Source organism: Juglans microcarpa x Juglans regia, chromosome 7S, assembly GCF_004785595.1.
Source record: "Juglans microcarpa x Juglans regia isolate MS1-56 chromosome 7S, Jm3101_v1.0, whole genome shotgun sequence".
Lineage (NCBI taxonomy): Eukaryota > Viridiplantae > Streptophyta > Magnoliopsida > Fagales > Juglandaceae > Juglans > Juglans microcarpa x Juglans regia.
Genome location: NC_054607.1, coordinates 8,439,848 through 8,461,115, shown reverse-complemented (window position 1 = coordinate 8,461,115; position 21,268 = coordinate 8,439,848). Strand labels below are relative to the sequence as shown.

The following is a 21,268-nucleotide window of genomic DNA, read 5'->3' as shown; positions in this document are numbered from 1 at the left end:
ATGAGTTAAAACCCATAAAAGAATTTATCGGATAAATTATTTTTTTTAATTGAACCTAGAAATAAGGCTCCATTATTACTATTTTTCTACTCCAAGCTCATGAGTGTTAGACTCTAAACACTATTACCATTGTGCTTTCATTTTCTTAATAGAACTCTTAACGGATTTCCTCTATTAACCACAACCATACACATCTCTTTCCGTAGTATTTATAGTTTTAAACGTTCTCTATCACATATATAAATATATAGATGTATATATAGTTTAGACCCTTTGTCCGTCTATCACTACATGCATGGCTATCATAACTGTTTCCTCCGCATTCACGTTTCTCATCTCTAGGATTTTCCTTTTGGCTCTCAACCAGCTAGGTTTATAAATAGGTTTAGCCCACTTGCATGAAAAACATAGTCCACTGCTGCCCAACGTCAAAATACACTCATGCACACAGAGCACCCTTTCACAAACCTCCTCCCCTCAAACCCGCAACACACGTCCAGGAAAAACAACCTCCACCACCTCCCCTCAGTTTGTCCAGCAGATCACCCAAGACCTCATCCGTGATGACCACTGAAAGCCACGGCCACAGCCCTACGTTTACTCCTGCAGCACGGCTACCCATGTGCACCACCTGTCCGCACTAACGTTCACCATGCAACACCCCTAGCTCACGTCTCCTCCCTCAGCCACAACACCACCCAAATCCGCCCTATTCCACCGTAAGCTGTAGACAACCTCATACGGTTAAGCCCCTGTTTCAAGCAACAGAAAATAGAAAAATTGTAGTCCCTTCGTGGCAACCTCCTTACCTGACCATGCCGACGCCACTTCAAGGGACGTCGAAGTACCACCCACGGTGCCAGAAACCACCGACCAGCTCAACCCAGTGGCACCCACTCCATCCCGATAAGCCCATAATCGCCGTCGTTCTCCTCTTTCTCTCGGTTGTTTTTAGCTTGACAGAACTCTCCCTCTCTAACTCTCGCTCCCTTTCTTGGCGTCGCACTACCATGCCCAGAGGAACCCAGTCGCGCCGCTTGACTCCCAGTCGTCGTGCCGTGCAACTCCTACAATCAGTGAGTTTCGTCCCTTATAAACGCACACCTCTCTCCCACTCTCCCGATGCCCTCTGTTTTTCTACAAATTATAAGTTGTGTTTTAGGTTTCAATAGGTGTTAATTGACATAATTACAAAAATACCCATGCTTATTTAGGATTTTCAGTTGGGTATATTTTTAGGAAGATTTTAGGAAATATAGATTTTTAGTATTTTTAGAAATTTATGCAAATTACGTGTTTATTTTTATAAGCGACCGATTACGTGACAAAATTAGTAGATTAGCACTACAAGGCAAGTAGCATGATCATATCCTTACACGTATGTATGGTAAATAGCAAGTCTTTTATAAAAATATTTTGCAAGTATGCCCTTCATTGGAAGCCTTTTTTTACGTACATAAGACATAATAAAATTACGAAAATCTATAATTTTATGTGAAGATTTATGAAAATTCATGATCTTATGTGATAATTTATGCATTAAAATAGTTATGGAAAGTCATGCATGATTTTATGTGAAGATTTATGCATTAAAGTATTTATGAAAAATCATGTTTTTATATGAGGAAATATGTATTACGGAAATTATGAAAGAATGCTATTTCATTTGAAATTTATGATATGATATGATAAGTATGTTTGCAATTTCTTTTGAAATCTATGATATGACAAGTATGCAAGTATGATTATGATTAAGATATGTAACGGCCTATATTATGATATGAATACGATACCTATGTTATGGGCATATTGCATTGCCAGGTTGTGCATGTTAGTAGTGCACCCAATATGTCTTCCTTATGTATGGATTCCACAACCTGCAGCCATGGGGCGGAATTGGGATTTACTTAAATCCGCTAACCCTAACTCACGGGGGTCAACAGTGGGTAACGGCCTATGTTAAGTGAAAAATAAGTTCATGTTCATGTTCATATTATTTACGTATGTATTTATGAGTATGCACATTTTTCAAGCAACCTTATATTTATTATGTTTACTGTATGATGTGTTGCTTATTGAGTATTCGACTCATTTTTGTATATTTTTATATTTTTAAATCACCCATGTGATGACATTTATGAGGATGAGACTGCAGGATAGGACTTGACCCCAGGAGGCGAGGCAGAGGTGTAGACAAATTATGCTATGATTAGTTTTATGGTTTAAGGTTTAAATAAATTATTTTGATAAGCACATGAGACTTTCACATTTTTTTAAAAAAAATGCTTCCGCAAACTCTATTTTAGATTTTATGTATTTATTAAAGTTTATTTTATTTATAGAAACTTTCGCATCTGGCACATTATTAAAAAGAAAAGTTTTTAAGTTCAAGTTTAGTAGTAGCACACTAGCTCTTCAAAAATTCTAAAATGTCTTTTTGGGAAGCGGGGAGTTACACATGTAAGCTGGAAAATGTGCACCCAGCTGACCTATTACAACCTCTCCCTATTCTTACCAAATGTTAGGCAGACATTTTCATGGATTTTGTTGAAGCTTTACCTATTTCCTATGGCTTCTTTGTGATTTATGTTGTGGTCGATCGACTTAGTAAGTATGCCCACTTTGTTACCTAGCTCATTCCTATACAGCAACTAAGGCTGCTCAAGTTTTTATTCATCATGTTTTCAAGCTTTATGGGATGCCTTTGACTATTTTTAGTGATCGAGACTCAACTTTCACAAGCTCCTTTTGGAAGGAACTTTTTCTTTTGCAAGGGACCTACTTACATTACAAATCTGTTTATTATCCTCAATTTGATGGTCAAACTGAAATTCTAAATAAGTGTGTCCAATACATACGTTGCTGCACTAGTGATAGACCTAAACAATGGACCTTATGGTTGGTTACCTTGGGTTGAATGGTAGTATAACACTAACTACCATTCTTCTACTCACCTTACATCGTTTTAAGGCTTTATATGGAGTTTCACCTCCTACTCTGGCTCAGTATGTGTCCGGTACCACTCAAAATGGAGCTGTGGATTCAAGTCGCATGACCAACTTCTGTGCCTATTAAGGAAGCATTTGTTATCTGCACAATAATCCATGAAAATCAGTATGATAAGAAACATACTAAAAAAGAGTTTGAGATTGGTGATTTGGTCTATCTTAAACCATAAAAATATCGACTGCAGAGTTTTTCCAAGTGCAAGAGTTATAAACTTTCTCCCTGCTATTATGGACCTTTTCTTATTATGGACAAAATAGGCAATGTGGCGTATCAATGAGAGTTTCCTCTTCTCATCCTTTTTTTTTTTAATGTCTCTTGCCTCAAAAAACACTTTGGTCTTCTGTACAAGCTACTTCTCATCTTCCTCCTTTGGATCGACATGGTGATTTTTATTTTGAACCAGAGAAGGTGCTGCAACGTAGTTTGATTAAGGTAAATGACAAACTTGTGGTGGAACTCTTGATCAAATGGAAATGGAAGGGTACTCTTGACAAAGAGGCAACTTGGGTTCCTATCGAGAGTTCGTGTCTTCAATTTCCCGACCTTGTGGGCAAGGTCTTTTGATGGAGTGAGTAATGTCATAATCTTGTTGAATGGAAATTTTATTCAATAGTCAGAAGTGTTAGTAGTAAATGATTTCCTTTTGGGTTCCTTTAACTAGCCCATTACATTGAACCGTTATATTGGGTGGCATTCGGAAATAAAGTAATTTCATGATCTTGGAAGGTTGGTTTCCACGATCAAACCAGATCAAGTATAAGGTCGTGACAGAGGACATAGTAAAGATTAGGGAGACAACATTGGCAGGGACGAGCAACTGTGGCAGTTGCTAAAGAATTACAAGACTGGCAATAGGCCGTTTTGGAATTTACTCACCATTGCATGACTGATGACATTGGAAAAGTCATTAAATCTATTGAGTTAGTTCTGATTGGAAAAAATTCCCTTAGATTTTTGTTAGAGATTCTAAGGGAGAGAAACAAATAAAATAAATCTTATAGCATTTATTAGTATCGATTTGGATTTTTTGAATATTTCTTAAACCAAATGCTCAATATTAAGTATCTTAATATCAACTTTACAAATCTCTCTCTCGCAACCTTAAAGGTCGGATAAAAACCAAGGCGTACATCTTGATCTACTTTTACCTACTTCTTTCTCTTTATTTTTTTCCTTAGCAAATTGTAAGCTTGATTAATACATATAGGCTAAAATATATATGCAGAAACTAAACAGGTGGGTCCTTTCCACTGTGAAATTTCAGCAGACATTGTGGGATTTTGATCAAGGGTATACTTCCATACATATTGTTGGAGGCTACCCATTGCACAGTAGAATGCACACATCGATTATGAAAATAATGTATTTTCGCTGCCTACCCGCTCTAAAAAATTTGAAGTAAGAATTTCGTGTCTCTAATTGTTCCTTCTATTATCCAATCTGAGACTTGTTTGCATTAAGGATGTGATGACTACTTGGGAATCCCCTTCTATGGTAATCTCCTTGAAATGTTTTGAGTGTGCTTCCTGTACTCCTATAAATGTTGTCATGGGTTCACCTTGGTTTGGGTTGATACTCAGTTACTACAAATTCAATTGATCCATCAAGTGCTCTACAAATTGCAGCTGAAGTACTGCCAGTAGGTCTCACTACTACATCAAATGTGATTGATAAATGCTATGGAGGAGGGGGAACCAAGAGTACCTCAAGTACTCTCACTATTATTTTTTACTTTATTATTACTTTTCACATACTTTTTTTATTATTCATTACTTTTCACCTACTTTTTATTACTATTTAATATTCTATTATTACTTTTTCATTACTATTTACAAACATTCTCAACACTTCTCAGATATTCTCACTATCCAAACCTAGCCTGAAGTTTCCAATCTCATGCATTACAATGATCTCTATACGACTTGAGGACTGTGGAGATAAATTGATTAATGGCTACATTATAGAATCATGAATGATCTGGTTTCTATCAAACCAATGGTTATCTATAGCTAGCACAACAAATAATTAGAATTTATGTATGTCCTTGGCCATAATATTCAAGTTGTTAGCAGGGTTAAGGATTACCAAAATCTAGCTAGTAACGTCTTGACGTGCTACAAAACATATCTTAGGGCCATGGTGATAATTGTCTCCAAAGGATATGGGAGTAAGAACGTTTCAGAAATAAGTGAGAGGTTGTTTCCTCTTCCATTTGACAAATAAGACACTAACTTGGTCCTTATTTAGTGAGATACAGATTCTTAAAAATGATCTAATAGGTACTAAGTGCTTTCTAAAGGAAAAGTTTAAGACGATCTTGGATTTTTAAGGACCATAACTTTGTCTAAATTAGAGAGGGATGTAAGGAACTAGGACCACTAAGCTAAGCTATTATTGTTGCATATGCAGATTTGACAGAGAGTTTCACAGAAGAAAGATGTAGCATTCAAGACTATCCCTGATATGGTGGAATTGAAACTGACCTAGTGGGATTATTTCAATTTCATTAGCAGTGCTTTGAGAAAATAAAGTTTGGAGGAAGAGAGTGTTCCATCTTCTGGGTTTTTCTAGAATTAATTCAGAGACTCTATTGTCGGTCTAGGAATTGGGGTAGGAGGGGACGTTGTGGGTATCCAGGGTTCCATCCAAACTTTTGTACTGACCCATTAATCTGCAGGCAAAAAGTAGCAATTAAGGATTTCCAAGCACTAGTGTCCTTATTGAGGAGGTGCCATCCTAGTTTACTCAATAGTTTACTCAATAGGACTCTATTGAAGAGGTAAGTTAACCTCAACCCGAGTCCTCTATGGATTTAGGCTTATCTATTGAGTTCCAAGACTCATCTACTTCATTCTACTTCTACATTGGCATATCAGTATCCCCCATCTCACAATTAGCTGCACATAGTCAGAGCACTTTCATTGGATTAGCTAAAAGCTAAATCCAATGAAAATTTAGCTATTGAACCATAAAATATATTATATTAGAATAGCTATATTCTAAAACTACAGTAATTTCTAAAGTAATTTTTAAATTTGAAAGACATTGTTTATTCATTAAATCCATTTTATATCATTTGTTTTTCTTTTCCGAGGTCTCCATCAACGTCTTTCTAGTTTATATTTTTAACTCATAATTTAATTAGAATATGATTACTAATTAATATATAATATTATGAATAGTAAAATATGATAAAATAAAATAATTTCATAATTAAAAAAATTAAAATATTTTTAAAATTATTAATTACTCATGAATAAATAGATAATCCAATATAGAGATTTAATGTGAATAACCAAAACCAAATTTATATTTTATTATTTTATTGTCATATAATGAAAAAATAATTATTTCAATATAAAGATTTATGTGAATGAGATAGTTAAAAACTAAATTTATCTTATATTTATAAAAAATATACTTTGACTTTAATTAATTTAATAAGAGTGCTATTAGTTAAAAGTATTAACCCGGGGAACACGAGAATATTACCCATTATTAATTTCTTTGGTTTTTCTTTTCTTGATTTGTCAAGTCAGTTGGATTCACCAGCATCCTAGTAATTTGGTCCAATTTCTCTCAGAACATACCCATATTTTATTAAACTGACAGGCCAATACAGAATGGAAAAGCAAGAAACAGTACCGGTACTGCATCTTCTTCGTAGTATGTTGGATGTCATTGCCTCAATAAAGAACCAACTTTTCGGCCAACCGTGTCGCCCCCACAATGCTGTCACTTGCCGGATTCCATTCAATTCTTCGATTGTGATATGAAATGTGGCCCAGCCTCAATATATTTTATTCCTTTCCTTATAAACTATATAGAAGATAATTAAAAAGATCATCAAGGATCGATACCTCTACAATTTTAGTTAAATGATCTCTGATGTTATCATGGCTCAAGAATTAATACGTGTATAAAGATTGGAACAACATAAAATTTCCCAAAAAAATAAAATAAACACTTGATAGTGAACTAAATGAGGTCACTTAGGCTCGTTTGGACAGAGTATCTAAGAATTCTATAATAATAGTTAAATAGTTTATGAATATTAGTAAAATTATTTGAGTTAATATATTTTATTGGTTTTTAAAAAATGAAATAGAAATAATTAAATAAAAATATTATAAAGTTAAAAAATTATTTAAATATAATTTTTTAATATTACTTTTATTTTGAAGTTTGAAAATGTTGTATTGATTTTTATATTTTATTTTGAAGTTTATAAGAGATGTAATGGATAATGATTAGATGAAAAAGTTGAAGATTTAAAATTAAAAAATATTTTATATTTAAGTAATGTTTTAGAAAGAAATTATGAAAAATTTTAAAAATTTTCCATTTTACCTCGTTACCTAAACGTACACTAAGCCTTAATTAGGTCTCATTAAACTTGATTAAACTACGATTAGAAAAAATAAAAAAACTTGATTAAACTACGATTACTTCAATGAAATCCCGAGAAAGTGTCCCAAGGATTTAGGCTATGTTTGGAATACAAATTCACCTCAACTCATCTCAAAATAATCATTGATGAGACTTAAACTCATATCAGTCTATTTCATTTATTTAAACATATATTTCAACCTATTTACATTCAAACACATCTCAATGTGATTCACAAAATTTTACTATTTATATGTCCACTCAAATCATTTGAGATCATCTCAACAACCAAACGCGGCCTTAGCATTTATATTTTAAACATCAAATTAGGATAAATTATATGCACAGGTGCCATGACTGAACAGTACTGAAGAACACCCATATATGCATGGGGCTAGCTAGGACACTTCGATCAATTCTGCCAATGTCTTGGGCAGGCAGTGAAAGAGACCTCGTCATGTGCACTGAGCGAATCAATAAATCGTCCCTTTACAAATTCGGGAGGTGGCAACAATTAGGAAGAGGATAGGACTGAATCAGTAGCAAGGAGAAACTCAGGGAGTGTTGCTCCAATCTAGAAGGAACTCAAGCTCAGTGCAGAGAAAATCTAGTCGCCGATCTTTCATGGGGTATAATTTCTTGTCATGAATTATATATCTGCAATTTCTATGTTCTTCCTACTCAGAAGTTTCATGCAACTGATCATTGGTTAATCAATTCTGAAAGTTTTTCCGGAGAGGGTTATTTTTCACAATGCATCTGCCTCTCTCTATTACAGGCCGGCGAGGAGATGCCATCTGGTCTTGAGCACCAAAAGCCATGGTTTTACATTTTTTTTTTTTTCCTACTTTTTTCCCCAGATGATAGCCGTACAAAATCTCATATTGCTTTTGCGTTCTGATTTTGTTTTATCCATTCAGTGTTTCATCTTTCCTAGCTTTGATGAGTTGCAGAGTTGGTGTTTCTTTTTCTTTTTGTTATGTTTAGTTCTGTTCTCTCCGACTCTCACCCGCAGCAAACTGCTGAGTTGCACGACTTGAATTCATTATCAAACTACCTAAGAAATCTGTCTTTGCTTGGATACAACTTCAGATCTTTGCTCTTTCTAATGTCTATCCCTTTTTTTTATTGGGTCCCTTAATCTGATGATCATAGGAATAAAACTACACTAAAAAAGTATGAGACGCGTAGAGTTTCTTTCGATGATGAAAAAACAACATTCACCATAATTTCCATGGAGGAAAGCATGCAAATTGACTATTAGGAGAGATGGGTATAAGATGTGGAGCTATTTAATGTTTGGAATCCAAACTCCAACCCAAACTACACCAATATTTAATAGTATCTCCCTCACTCCCAATCAGAAAACTGCAAAATCGCAGTTCATAGCACCGTTCTGCAACTTGCATCCGCATTCTCAGATGACAGCAAAAATCCTGGTTAAACATGCCCAAAATAGTTGGGTAGCCGAGGTCCATCTAGACCCGGATTTCAATCACTTTCAAGATTTCCAGTTTCTGTACAGCTATATATCTCGTGTATATTCATTTCATGTATGTATGTATGTATAAACATTCATTTGTTGTCATTTTCATTGCTGCAGAGATGGACCAATCAAACAAGCAATCGTCTCTCAGTACACCATCACCACGCAGACGCTCACTCGAAGTCTTCAATCCCACCAACTACTCTATTAGGCCAACGAACCAGACCATCCTTTCACAACCCACATGGCAGAGATGGCTTGATACACGCGTGAGCAACCGACGGGACCAGTTTCCCAAGCGCTCTTCCAAGTCTGGTCGGAATGTGGACATCGCCACCTCATGGTTGGCCCTCAAAGACTCCACCCCACCACCGATGCCATCACCAACAGCAATCCCCCAGAAGACCTTCTTGGCGATCTTAAATGAGCACGATGATCACGAGGAACCTATGTCCAAGAGGCAATCAAGGTCGGGAGAAGTCGGTGCCGCGGCACAACGAGCGGCCGAGTGGGGTTTGGTGCTGAAAACCGACACAGAGACGGGCAAGCCGCAAGGGGTTTCCGTCAGGACTTCGGGAGGCAGCGGACACCACAGAAGAGACTCAAACAACTCTGTGCGAAGCTCGTGTGGAAGCGGAGTCAATGACTCGAACAACCAGCCTGGAAACCCAAAAAGAGACTCGAACAACTCTATGAGAAGCTCCGGCGACTTATCGGAAGACGGAGCGGGGAAAGAGAATGGGATTCCGAGAATATCAGAGGACCTAAGGGACGCCTTATCAACGTTCCAACAAACGTTTGTGGTCTCCGACGCGACCAAACCGGATTGTCCGATAATGTACGCCAGTGCCGGATTCTTCAGGATGACAGGGTACACATCCAAAGAGGTGGTCGGTCGGAACTGGTAATAATATTGTGCATTTCCCCTCAGTTTGAACTGTAATAACTGTCATATATATGCATGTGATCATGTGAAGGTTGTTAACGACATTTTGCATGTGGGGACTGTCTTGTCTCAGTCGGTTTTTACAGGGTAAGGATACAGACCCAGAAGACGTAGCGAAGATAAGAGAGACATTACAGGCAGGGTCGAGCTTCTGTGGGAGGTTGCTCAATTACAAGAAAGATGGCACGCCGTTTTGGAATTTACTCACTATTACACCCATTAAGGACGACACTGGAAAAATCATTAAATTTATTGGGTTAGTTCTATTTGGACAAAAATTTTCATATAAAATAAAATAAACTCTATAATTTTTTTTTTTTTCTAGTTTTCTTGTGAATAAACTCTATAATAATATTTCTTAAAAGTTTACTTCATATATTTATTTCTTTTAATTCTTAGAACCAGATTAAAAAATCCAAATTAAAAAATGTCATAGGTCCATTTATTAAAAAAACATATACTTATCATATGCGTAAGGACACGTAACAATTTTCGATTGGAGGAAGTTGGAAAAAAAAAAGAGTTATAATATAATATATACAGTTATTTTTATATATTTATTATCTATTCTATTAATGTGATTGATTAAAAAAAATATTTTATATTAAAAAAATAACGTAACTAATCATATATAAAATATATAAAAAATACATAAAAGATACTATATATCAATTTTTTGTAAATATATAATTAGGTGAGAAGAGTGGCTACTTTTTTAAAAGTATAACTTAAAAAATTGATATATATATATATATATATATATATCACTTATTAAAATACACAAGTCAATTTTATAAATGAGTTGAAATTTTTTTGAAAACTTCTATCCTTTTTGTATTCATCAACCTAAACTTTTTTGGCCAACGAGGTTACCAGAATCAAGTGATTGATAAATGGGGATGTGAAATGTTGGGGAAAAAAAAAAAAAAAATAGAAACACCGGGACTGCCTCTTCTTCCTAGCATGATCATGATCAAGCATGTAGGATGTCGCCGTATTAAAGAACCAACTTTTCGGCCAACTGTGTTGCCCCCACAACACTGTCCCTTGCTGAATTCAATTCTTTGATTGTGATATGGAATGTGGTCCGGCCTTTTAAGCTATGAGCATGAGCATGGGCATGGGTGATGAACTTCTTACCGTCCAATCGTTGATGGATGGTGATGGAAAGACAGGGAGTTGGGAATTTATTAATTTCGCATTAATGGAATGCTTTCCTTATCTTTGTTGTTGCTTTGGTGATTTGGCAGGATGCAAATGGAGGTTAGCAAGCATACAGAGGGGTCCAGGGATAAAACGGTGCGTCCCAATGGATTGCCAGAGTCCTTGATTCGATATGATGGTATATATTGCGCCACATCCTCTCTCTTTCTTTTCATATTTGGTTGGAGCTCATTATTTGTTATTGGGGAAAAAAGAGCCTCTAATGAAATTTGGGTTCTATTTGAATTTAGTTGAGTTCCATGGAGTTGGATGATGAAAAAAAGGATTCTATAATCGTTTTCTTATAAACTATGAGAGAAAAGATCTAAAGAATTAGTGTAAACTAAAGACTAAAGACTAAAGACTAAAGACTGGAACAATAGAAAGTTTCCCCCAAAAACAAACTTGATTAAACTGCGATATAAATGATAAATTATGTGTACAACTGCCATAACTCAACAATAAGGAACACACACTGGGCTAGGAGACTCATTCTAACAGAGCCAAGTCCTTCCAATTAACTATTTGTAACTTTTTACAGGAATTTCAAGTATAGTTGGAAATGCCATCCTGATAATCCTAAAGAAACCTCTATCTTAGGAACCTTGAGATTACTCATAATGTCTAAGGCCCCATTTGTTGCTAGTAAGAAATGGATTACAGGAACTGGAGGCATTCGTTGAGGTGTTGTAGATTATTTGTTGTGAATATGATAGATGTAACACAAGCATTCCTCCAAAATGTAAGCAGAAGCTAACTTCAACCATTCTGGAATTTACTGATTTTATCAGTTTACTGCAAACATGGCAAAAGTATGTAAGCCAGCATTAACCCAAGAACTGAAGCGTTATTTTATTGTGGAGATAAACAGACTGCAAAGAAACTGAACATTCTATGTTTTTGCATTAGTTATTTCAATCAAATTAGACACTAGCAATTTCCCCAGAATATCAGAAACCACAAGCATTCTAAGAATTCCAGTATGGCACTGAGACGATCAGGAAAGGAAAAACCCAACAGGAATACTGGATAATGGGTTTATAGTCATGAAAATTCCCAAGGTATCATAATTTGTTAGTGGTAAGACGTATTTTGCAAATTAGAAAAAATGATTTTGATTTAAAATATGATTTAGTGTTCAAGATGTACTTCTAAAAAAAAAAACAATTTTAGGCTTAATTGAATACACTGTCTGTTGCAGCTCGCCAGAAAGAGATGGCTACCAGTTCTGTTTCTGAGGTTGTGCAGGCAGTGAAGAGACCTCGTGCACTCAGCGAATCAATAAATCGCCCCTTCAGAAAATCAGGAGGTGGCAAGGAAGAGGGGAGGATTGAATCACTAGCAAGGAGAAACTCAGAGAGTTGTGTTCCACCTAGGAGGAACTCATTTGCAAGTACTAGAAGCTCAATGCAGGGCCTCAGTGAGTTACCCGAAAAGAAACAGAGAAAATCTAGTAGGCGTTCTTTTATGGGGTATAATATCCTGTCCAGAATGATAAGCATACTTTCAAATGCAGTTTTTATACTTGACTTCACTTTTTTATCAATGTCTTTGTATATCATGTAAGCTCCTTTCTTATATGGCTCTTCTACCTGTGATCAGGATTATTAGGAAAAGTCAATCCAACATTAAGGGAAGTCTTGACTTTGAAACTGCTATGGATGATGATGGAAGTAATGATGATGAGTGGCTTGACCATGTTGATGACAGAGTAAGGAAGAAGGAAATGAGAAAGGGTATTGATCTTGCTACTACACTTGAGCGCATCGAGAAAAATTTTGTCATTACAGATCCAAGGCTCCCTGATAATCCTATCGTAAGATTTCTACTTGGAACTATCTGTTTTGCTCCAACTATGTTATTTGGATTTCAGTAAGCACATTGATGAATATTTCTTTAATGTTTCTTATTATTCGAATCTTCAGATTTTTGCATCCGATAGCTTCTTAGAACTTACGGAGTTTAGTCGTGAAGAAATCCTGGGAAGAAATTGCAGGTGTGCCTCAAAATTGTTTGATGTTTTGAAGTATGAAAATGATGCAAAACGGAATGTATCTCCATCCAGTAATAAAGGGAATGCATTTTAGCCAAGGTTCAGCGCATTTTCTTATTCCTATAAGATTCAACAAACATATCTATTTTGTTTGGATGTTATAGGTTTCTGCAAGGACCCGAAACTGATCCTGCAACTGTGAGGAAAATTAGAGAGGCAGTTGACAACCAGACAGAAGTCACAGTCCAGCTCATTAACTACACGAAGAGTGGTGTGCTTTCTCTATACAATTTCTACTCTATGTAAAATAAATAAATGAAATGCTGACTTAACAAAGTACTTTTTATCCCTCCTTAATTAATAGCTTTACACTCATTTCAGGTAAAAAGTTCTGGAACCTGTTTCATTTGCAACCCATGCGTGATCAAAAAGTATGCACAGTGCAAATAATCTTCACAAGTACATAATGTGATCTTAACAAGAGAGTTAATCAGAATATTACTTATTCAACAGGGTGAAGTACAGTATTTTATTGGGGTACAATTAGATGGTAGTCAACACATTGAGCCACTTTGCAACTGCATTCCAGAAGACACTGCAAAAGAGAGTGAAAAACTGGTCTACACCTTTTTCAAATGCTTCCTTTATTTCTTTCATGATCTGCTTTTGGATTTGTTTGGGGTATAACGGTGTGCAAAATTACAAATATCAATTCAGAGGTCACTGCGTATTAGTTTGTTAACATGTTTTCTTTCTCTTTATTTTTTATTTTTAATTTGGGTGGGATAGAGGAAGGGGGAGTGAAAATCTCGACTTGTTTACAGCTTACAGCTACAAAACATTGGTGGGTTTCTTAAACATCTTGACTTGACATCTACTCTCAGGTCAAAGAAACTGCAGAAAATGTTGATGTTGCAGTGAGAGAGCTTCCTGATGCTAATTTGGTAATGTCCCCTTGAAACACATTTTCTGAAAAGCTTTTGGACGTAAACAATTACTACAAGTATTTTTTTCCAACCACAGAAACCAGAAGATTTATGGATTAACCATTCCAAGGTAGTTCACCCAAAACCTCACAGGAAAGACAGCCCCTCTTGGAGAGCTATCCAAAAGGTATTAATCTTCAAAATATGGTTATTGAAGATATTTGTCTTTTTCTTAAGATTTATGCTATATTTTTCAACATTCCTCATTGCCTCTTCAAGTATTTGGATTTTCTTTTCTATCTTTTCTTGAATTTTACTCCCCTTTATCTCTCTAATTTGCTCATGTAACCCCTGTTTGCAGATTCTAGATAGTGGAGAACAGATAGGCTTGAAACATTTCAGGCCAATAAAACCTTTGGGATCTGGTGATACTGGGATGTATGATGCTCTTTTCCATTTTTCCCATCAGTTTTGCAGCAATAATAACTGTGGTATTTAGAGTGGAGTCACAGACTTAATGCCATGGAAACTTAAGTTTGTGTGGCTGGAATTTTACAAGTTGCAACAAGACCTAGAATAGTATAATATGCAGTCCCCATGAATCCAACATTAATTTCTTGACTTCTTGGGTTGTCATTATTAAACAGCTGAGTGACTCAAGCTGTTGCCAATACTTGACGTCTCGGTTGAAACCCATAATGTTGTTTTTTTTAAAACCCATAATGTTGTTTTTAGAAATTATGATACCTTATTTACATAAATATACTTTGCACATACTCTGCTATTTAGACTGAGACCATATCTTACACCGATACCTTTGGAAGTACTGTTAGTATTTTGACCTCAACTGCAAAGCCCTTATAACAACTTAGGGTTACTCAATTGATGTTAATAAGTAGTGTTAACTATATTCTATCAGTTAGAAGTATAAATGGCTGATTTCGATAACAAAATCAAAGTTGTTCTAGCCTAGTATCTGCTACCTAAAGATATTAGTAAGATGCAAATGGAAGCTGAACTTTTGCTTGGAAATCTTCACAAGAGCTTGTTGACTTTATTATGGTCTATAGTAATCTCCCCAAGAGCTTGTTGACTTTATTATGGTCTATATTTGATACCCCCTTTTTATCTTAAATCTTGATTTAATCTTGTATGTGTTTTGGATAATTTGTATGACTCATGACTGGTATCGCAGTGTGCATTTGGTGGAATTGTGCGGAAGTGGTCTGAATTTTGCCATGAAGGCTATGGATAAAAGTGTTATGCTCAACCGTAACAAGGTATTGAAATTGGTTATACACATCTTATTTACCTTTACGTTTTCTTTTTTAGCGGGAAGTCAAGCGTACCTATCACTTCTTATTGGATTCTGTTTTACATTTATGTAATATTTTAGCTAGGCTATCTTCGCTTTAGAGATCCAATTTTATTCTTGCTGCTTGATTGAATGTAATTATAACTTTTAAGTTCTGTGTTACTACATTGTGTTTCTACCGTCTAAACTGAGGCAAATAATAAAATGAACCTTTGAATAGACAAGGAATCTCATCCATTCTTTTATCACAACATTAAATAAACTCTATGGCACGATGTAGCTGGAAGATATTACCATCTTACTAGGCCAATTTAGGGCCTTTTTTTTATTTTTATTGCTTCAACTTCAAGGGACAAGTAAATATTTACAACTTGGATATTAAGTTTTATAATTTGTTTCCTCCTATTTCTCTACACGTTGAGTAAATTTTTTGTAAGTAGTTCATTAATCATGTTCTCTTGTTACTCTTCCACATCTATACATGTAGCTCCTTTCTTCATGTTCCACAGGTGCATAGAGCTTGTGCAGAGAGACAAATCCTTGACATGTTAGATCATCCTTTTCTTCCCACACTGTATGCATCATTTCAGGTTAGAAATATCTCTATAAATTTCAGTAATAAAGGAGATGGTTTTCAATGAAGAAAAAACTATGAGCTGCAGGAGTTAAATTGATTCTTTGATTACTTAATCCTAGTGGAGAGAAGCGTATGACTTTGCTTTGTGAATAGAAAGTTTATATGCTACTAACTGTAATAGAATAAAAGTATGGACTCTTTAACAAGAATCTGATACAATCAAGGTATTTCCTTTGTAGACCAAAACACATGTTTGTCTAATAACTGATTACTGCCCTGGTGGAGAACTCTTCCTGCTTTTGGAGAGACAACCTACAAAGGTCCTGAAGGAAGATGCAGTGAGGTAAATATTTAACAGATAAAAGCAAACTGTTCCAATCAAATAAAATAAATAAGGAAAATCATTTTGTAACGAGTTTGAGAGTTAGCTAAGATAACATGAGCATAGAATAATGATTTAAAGATATTGCTTTTGTAGTTGGACAAAAATTTATACAAGCTTATCCTGTAGCTTATACATAGTGTGGAAGCTACTTATAAAAAAATAGTCTGAAAGCTTATTCAATTTTATTTTTTCTTTCTGTATTCAAAGTGATCCATTTGCAGTTATACTTTTGTCAGAAGAATTTGAGACATTTGATCCCTTTTCTACAGTTTCATGAATTAGAGGGGTATTCTTAGTCACCGGTGATAGGAGTCATTTTTAATGGAACAATACAAAAAAAAAAAAATGGTAACTTCAATCCCAATTATACTCGTACTTTTCTTAGGCCACTCTAATTTGATCAGCATAAAAGCTAGTTTTTTGCATCGCGTTTTTCTGATTGGCATCCCCAAAGTTGCAAACAGATGAGCCCCTTGCTGTATGAATAATAAATCTAATGCTCGCATGGATTCACCCTTTTTCATTTGTTTTGGTATTCATGATACTAATTACTTCATTTTGTTCTGATCTTCACCATGATGTTCAAATGAGGAAATGATACCTAGACAGTGTTCGGAAAGTTTTTCTTTTTGTACCAAGTTGCAGCTAATCGTTCTGATAAATGACCTTTTACTGAGTGCTAAAGGAATTGTTTGTCTAAGCAAATATAAATTTATGGTAGTTTTTCCTTTACATTATTGGACAAGTTACAAAAGCTTTTAGCCAAGTTTTGCACACATTTAATTTCAATCCTTTGGGCAATTACGAAAATTTTTTGGTCTATCAATCAAAGCCGTATTATTTCTGTGATTGCTAATGTTGCTAAGTTTTATTGGAACTGACTTGCAATCGTTGATAACTATAGATTTTATGCTGCGGAGCTAATAATTGCATTGGAGTACCTTCACTTTCAGGGTAGGCTACTGTGCATTATGTATGCGTCTTTCTATTAAACAGTATACAGCATATATGTAATGAGTGATGGTTTTGGTAAATGGTAATTCAAAAACATAGTCAGCGAGTAACTGAAGGAAGTCTTTCTGAGCAAGCTTGACAAGTTAGTATTTTTCCAGCTGTTTCCACATCTGATGCTATCACAGTATTTTGTTTTTGTGTCAAGATGGCCCTACTGATTGTTGTGTGAACCTTTCTGTCTTGCTCCCTGAAGTGTGTTCCTTGTACCTGCATAATGATATTTAAGATACCTAAGCAGAGTGTAAATGCTGAAATTTTCTGCTACTTAAAGCTTGACATTATGTATTGATGCAGTTTGTCACCACAGCTTGATGTGGGTATAGTGGATTAGACAATGGACTAATTAGATAAATCCTTGCATTCTTGCATCTTCATAGTTTTAATGAATATCCTGCTGATTTCCTTACAGGGATAATTTACAGGGATTTGAAACCTGAAAATGTTTTACTCCAGAGCGATGGGCACGTGTCCTTAACAGATTTTGATCTGTCATGTTTGACATCCTGCAAACCTCAGGTATTCTAGTTATCAAACCTTCCATCGCATAAATATTTTCAGCAAAAACAAACAAAAAATCTTGGCATACATCCAATCATTTTTTGAGACTTTGGAATAAATATGATGGTTTTGGCTGTGCTCTTTGCAGCTTTTGATTCCAGGTACAAATGAAAATGTTTGTAGTTGGGATTTGAAACCTGAAAACGTTTTACTCCAGAGCGATGGGCATGTGTCCATAACAGATTTTGATTTGTTATGTTTGACATCCTGCAAACCTCAGGTATTCTAGTTATCAAATCTTCTATCGCATAAATATTTTCAGCAAAAACAAAGAAAAAATCTTGGCATACATCCAATCATTTTTTGAGACTTTGGAATAAATATGATAGTTTTGGCTGTGCTCTTTGCAGCTTTTGATTCCAGGTACAACTGAAAAGAAAACGCAACACAAAGGTCATCAGAATCCTATCTTCATGGCTGAACCTGTGCGAGCATCAAATTCTTTTGTTGGCACTGAGGAGTACATAGCTCCGGTTTGTCAAAATTGAATATCGTTACAGTTACTGGATCTTAACATGTGCTTGTTACATGTCTATCTTAGAAGAATTTCACTAATTGTCTCAGAAAAAATTCATCTTCATGTAGTGTTTCATTTTGAGGAAATAGCTAAATTGAGGAAACGAAAAATATTCTATTTAACTAAGTTGTCACACTTTGAGGCATTATACCATAACTAGAACCTTTAAAAGAGTGTAAACGTTAGCATTTTGTATCTAAAATTTTGGTTGAGCTATTTGATCTTCTATTCCCTTACTCTCCTGTGTTGAAGATAAACCTCACAAACTTTACTTTAGTGAAGAGATGGACCAAAAGCCATTTTGATATAGTGTGTCATAGAAAAGGGAATAAGTTGAGAAAACAGAAAATAGAAAACTAAAAGACTGCTAACTATAAACAAAAATTATTAATATGATTTGATATATTGTTTTTTAATTTTATAAACTTAACTTAATGAGAATAATAATAATAATAATAATAATAATAATAATAATAATAATAGTGATAATTATAATAATGTGACTTTATAGTGCTAATTGTCATCTAGTAATAATATAGTGGGATAGTTGATGATGTAGTTTCAGAGGAGTTTAAAAATTATATGATGTATAGATAGGCTTTAAATAGACATGTTTTATATGGTGAGAAGAGATATGACACACCGTCATTCACTGCTTTTTCTTTTTTAGTTCAGCAAACCTGTCACCTTGTGTAGTTTCTACCTAGAAATTGTATCTTCACCTGTTAAGACAACTTTTTGGAGATCCAATGCATCTATAAGATTTAATTTTGACTCATCTGTTGTCATTTTCAGAATTTTATGTGAATGTCCAATTACTTTCAATTCTTTGCAGGAAATCATAAATGGGGCAGGCCATACTAGTGCGGTGGACTGGTGGGCTCTCGGTAGATTTTTATCTTATTCATAGAATAAGGCATCCGAAGTGCATATATTAACTTAAACCAGGCTTTGATTTTCTTTTAAAAACTTTGGCTTGGTGGGGGGAAAACTTGAAATACAAATTAGAAACATGAAACCATCCAAATGTAACTGTAAAAGCTTTACAGTTGGATACTAATGCAACCCTTTATAAATGTTTTAACAAAACAAAAAAATTGGAAAATCAAATATGTAAATTTATGTACTAAAAGAAAGCTCTTTAGTCTTGGCAAACTAGCAATCTGAAATGCTTAATCCTTTGTGGGAAGTGGAGAACCAATAACAACTCTGAGATTAAGCTTTAAGAAAATCAGTGAACAATATGCAAAAGATTAAAAGAACTTTCTAACACTAGCATAAGCCAAGCTTATTGTTTCTTAGATATTCCAAATTCTGTTATCTTTTTCATGAGCAAGTTTCCACCATCATGTCAGAGTATGATATGATTCTATTTAATTGTATTTCTGGAAGGAGAGCTTCTTCCAATTTCCTGATTCAAATGGAAGAGATTGATATTGGTTTTCCTAACATAATCTAAAACACTTGGAGGCAAATCATCACTATTTGATCTTGATCATCCATTAGATAAGAAAATTTCAAAATTTAAATATTGTTATAAAATCAAATGCACAAGTTGTCCATAAGAAATGATAAGATATGCATTGGTCTTCTTATTCTTGAAGCATGTAAACCATAACAAATCATTCTTGATTTGCATTACTTGTACACCAATATTATCAGTGACATGTGGAGCATGCAATACTATTTCATTTATTGTTACCATTCTTGAGAACTGTATAGCTTACACCACCTTTCTGATTGACTGCTCCATTTCTCAGGTATTATTATGTACGAGATGTTCTATGGATATACACCATTTAGGGGAAAGACTAGGCAAAAGACATTTTCCAATATTCTTCAAAAGGATCTTAAGTTTTCAAGAAGAATACTGGTGAGATATATCTTGCTCCTAAACTATTTGTCACGTTTACTGCCTAATAAAACTGGCATGATTTCCTAAAAAACATCGTGAGCTTTATTTAACTAATCATTTATGGATATATTGTGCTCTTCCCTTTGGGGGGGAGGGAGCAGTTGACAAGAAATTCCCATAGTCAGCATTTGGAAAAGTAACAGTGAAACCGAAACGACACAAAGACAGCCCCCCACCCCCGGGCGAATTTCATCATGGAATGATTTTGGAACTGAAACCAAAACTAGCAAACTTAAGAAATATGATTCTTTTACTTAAAACTGAAGCACATTTCACTTAAATACTACATGGAGCTATTTTTACCAAAGGTTCAAACTTACATTCCCACCTACATACATACCTTATGCATGAGTTCTTTTGTTTTTGTTCTTTTAAAGAGGAAGTTATGTATGAGTTTGGATACTACCTTAATTGCATATAACCACAATGGGTATAAACCAAATATGCTGAGGTGTTGAAAAAAAGTTGATGTCTTCCATTCCAGGTTAGTCTCCAAGCAAAGCAGTTGATGTATCGGCTGTTGAACAGGGATCCCAAAAACCGATTGGGTTCTCGGGAAGGGACAAATGAAATTAAGAGTCACCCTTTCTTCTGGGGTGTCAATTGGGCGCTAATTCGAAACATGGTAAATTTAAAACCTAAAATGCATGAATTGGAGCTAATGCATGAAATACTACATTTAATTTCTGACACAGTGCACGTTTCCAGAAACCTCCTAAGCTTGATGCTATTGTCTTTGGGACAACTGAAGCTGAGAAGGAATCCAAACTTGTGGATCCTGGATTGCAGGATCTTCAGACAAGTGTTTTCTAGTAGCTATGATAAATGTGTCTTCATTTTCGGTCGGTCCTATTAATGATTTGAGAATTTGAATCATATCTCCTCCAGAAAACAAAGACCATACAGGCTCTGAGAGATCCTTGATGTGTTGAGGAATCAGATTTTAATGGCTTGGGTTGTGTTTCTCCCTTGGCATTTTCTTCATCAACAGCTAAATCCAGTAGCTACCGGTACAAGGAAATTAAGGTTCTATTA

General features: G+C 35.0%; 1 protein-coding gene across 6 annotated transcripts; it reads left to right on the top strand.

Annotated features, from left to right (window-relative positions):
- Window positions 1-7,717: 7,717 nt before the first annotated feature.
- LOC121240687 (phototropin-1-like) lies at window positions 7,718-21,268 on the top strand. Of its 6 annotated transcripts, none has more exons than XR_005935587.1 (24): window positions 7,719-8,027; window positions 9,002-9,788; window positions 9,904-10,086; window positions 11,081-11,172; window positions 12,235-12,505; window positions 12,636-12,849; window positions 12,959-13,029; window positions 13,191-13,297; window positions 13,408-13,457; window positions 13,540-13,644; window positions 13,911-13,970; window positions 14,050-14,139; window positions 14,314-14,390; window positions 15,148-15,232; window positions 15,777-15,857; window positions 16,084-16,187; window positions 17,134-17,183; window positions 17,653-17,759; window positions 17,890-18,021; window positions 18,152-18,274; window positions 19,154-19,205; window positions 20,079-20,191; window positions 20,723-20,858; window positions 20,942-21,268. XR_005935587.1 is itself a non-coding variant. In XM_041138186.1 (24 exons), exons 2-24 carry the CDS (start codon window positions 9,004-9,006, stop codon window positions 21,044-21,046), a joined length of 3,198 nt encoding a protein of 1,065 aa, XP_040994120.1. In that variant the 5' UTR covers window positions 7,721-8,027; window positions 9,002-9,003; the 3' UTR covers window positions 21,047-21,268. The 6 variants fall into 6 exon arrangements, 4 of the variants coding, with proteins under 4 accessions (XP_040994121.1, XP_040994122.1, XP_040994123.1 ...); XM_041138186.1 differs by having other exon boundaries at window positions 7,721-8,027; window positions 20,718-20,858; XM_041138187.1 differs by lacking the exon at window positions 17,890-18,021 and having other exon boundaries at window positions 7,718-8,027; window positions 20,718-20,858.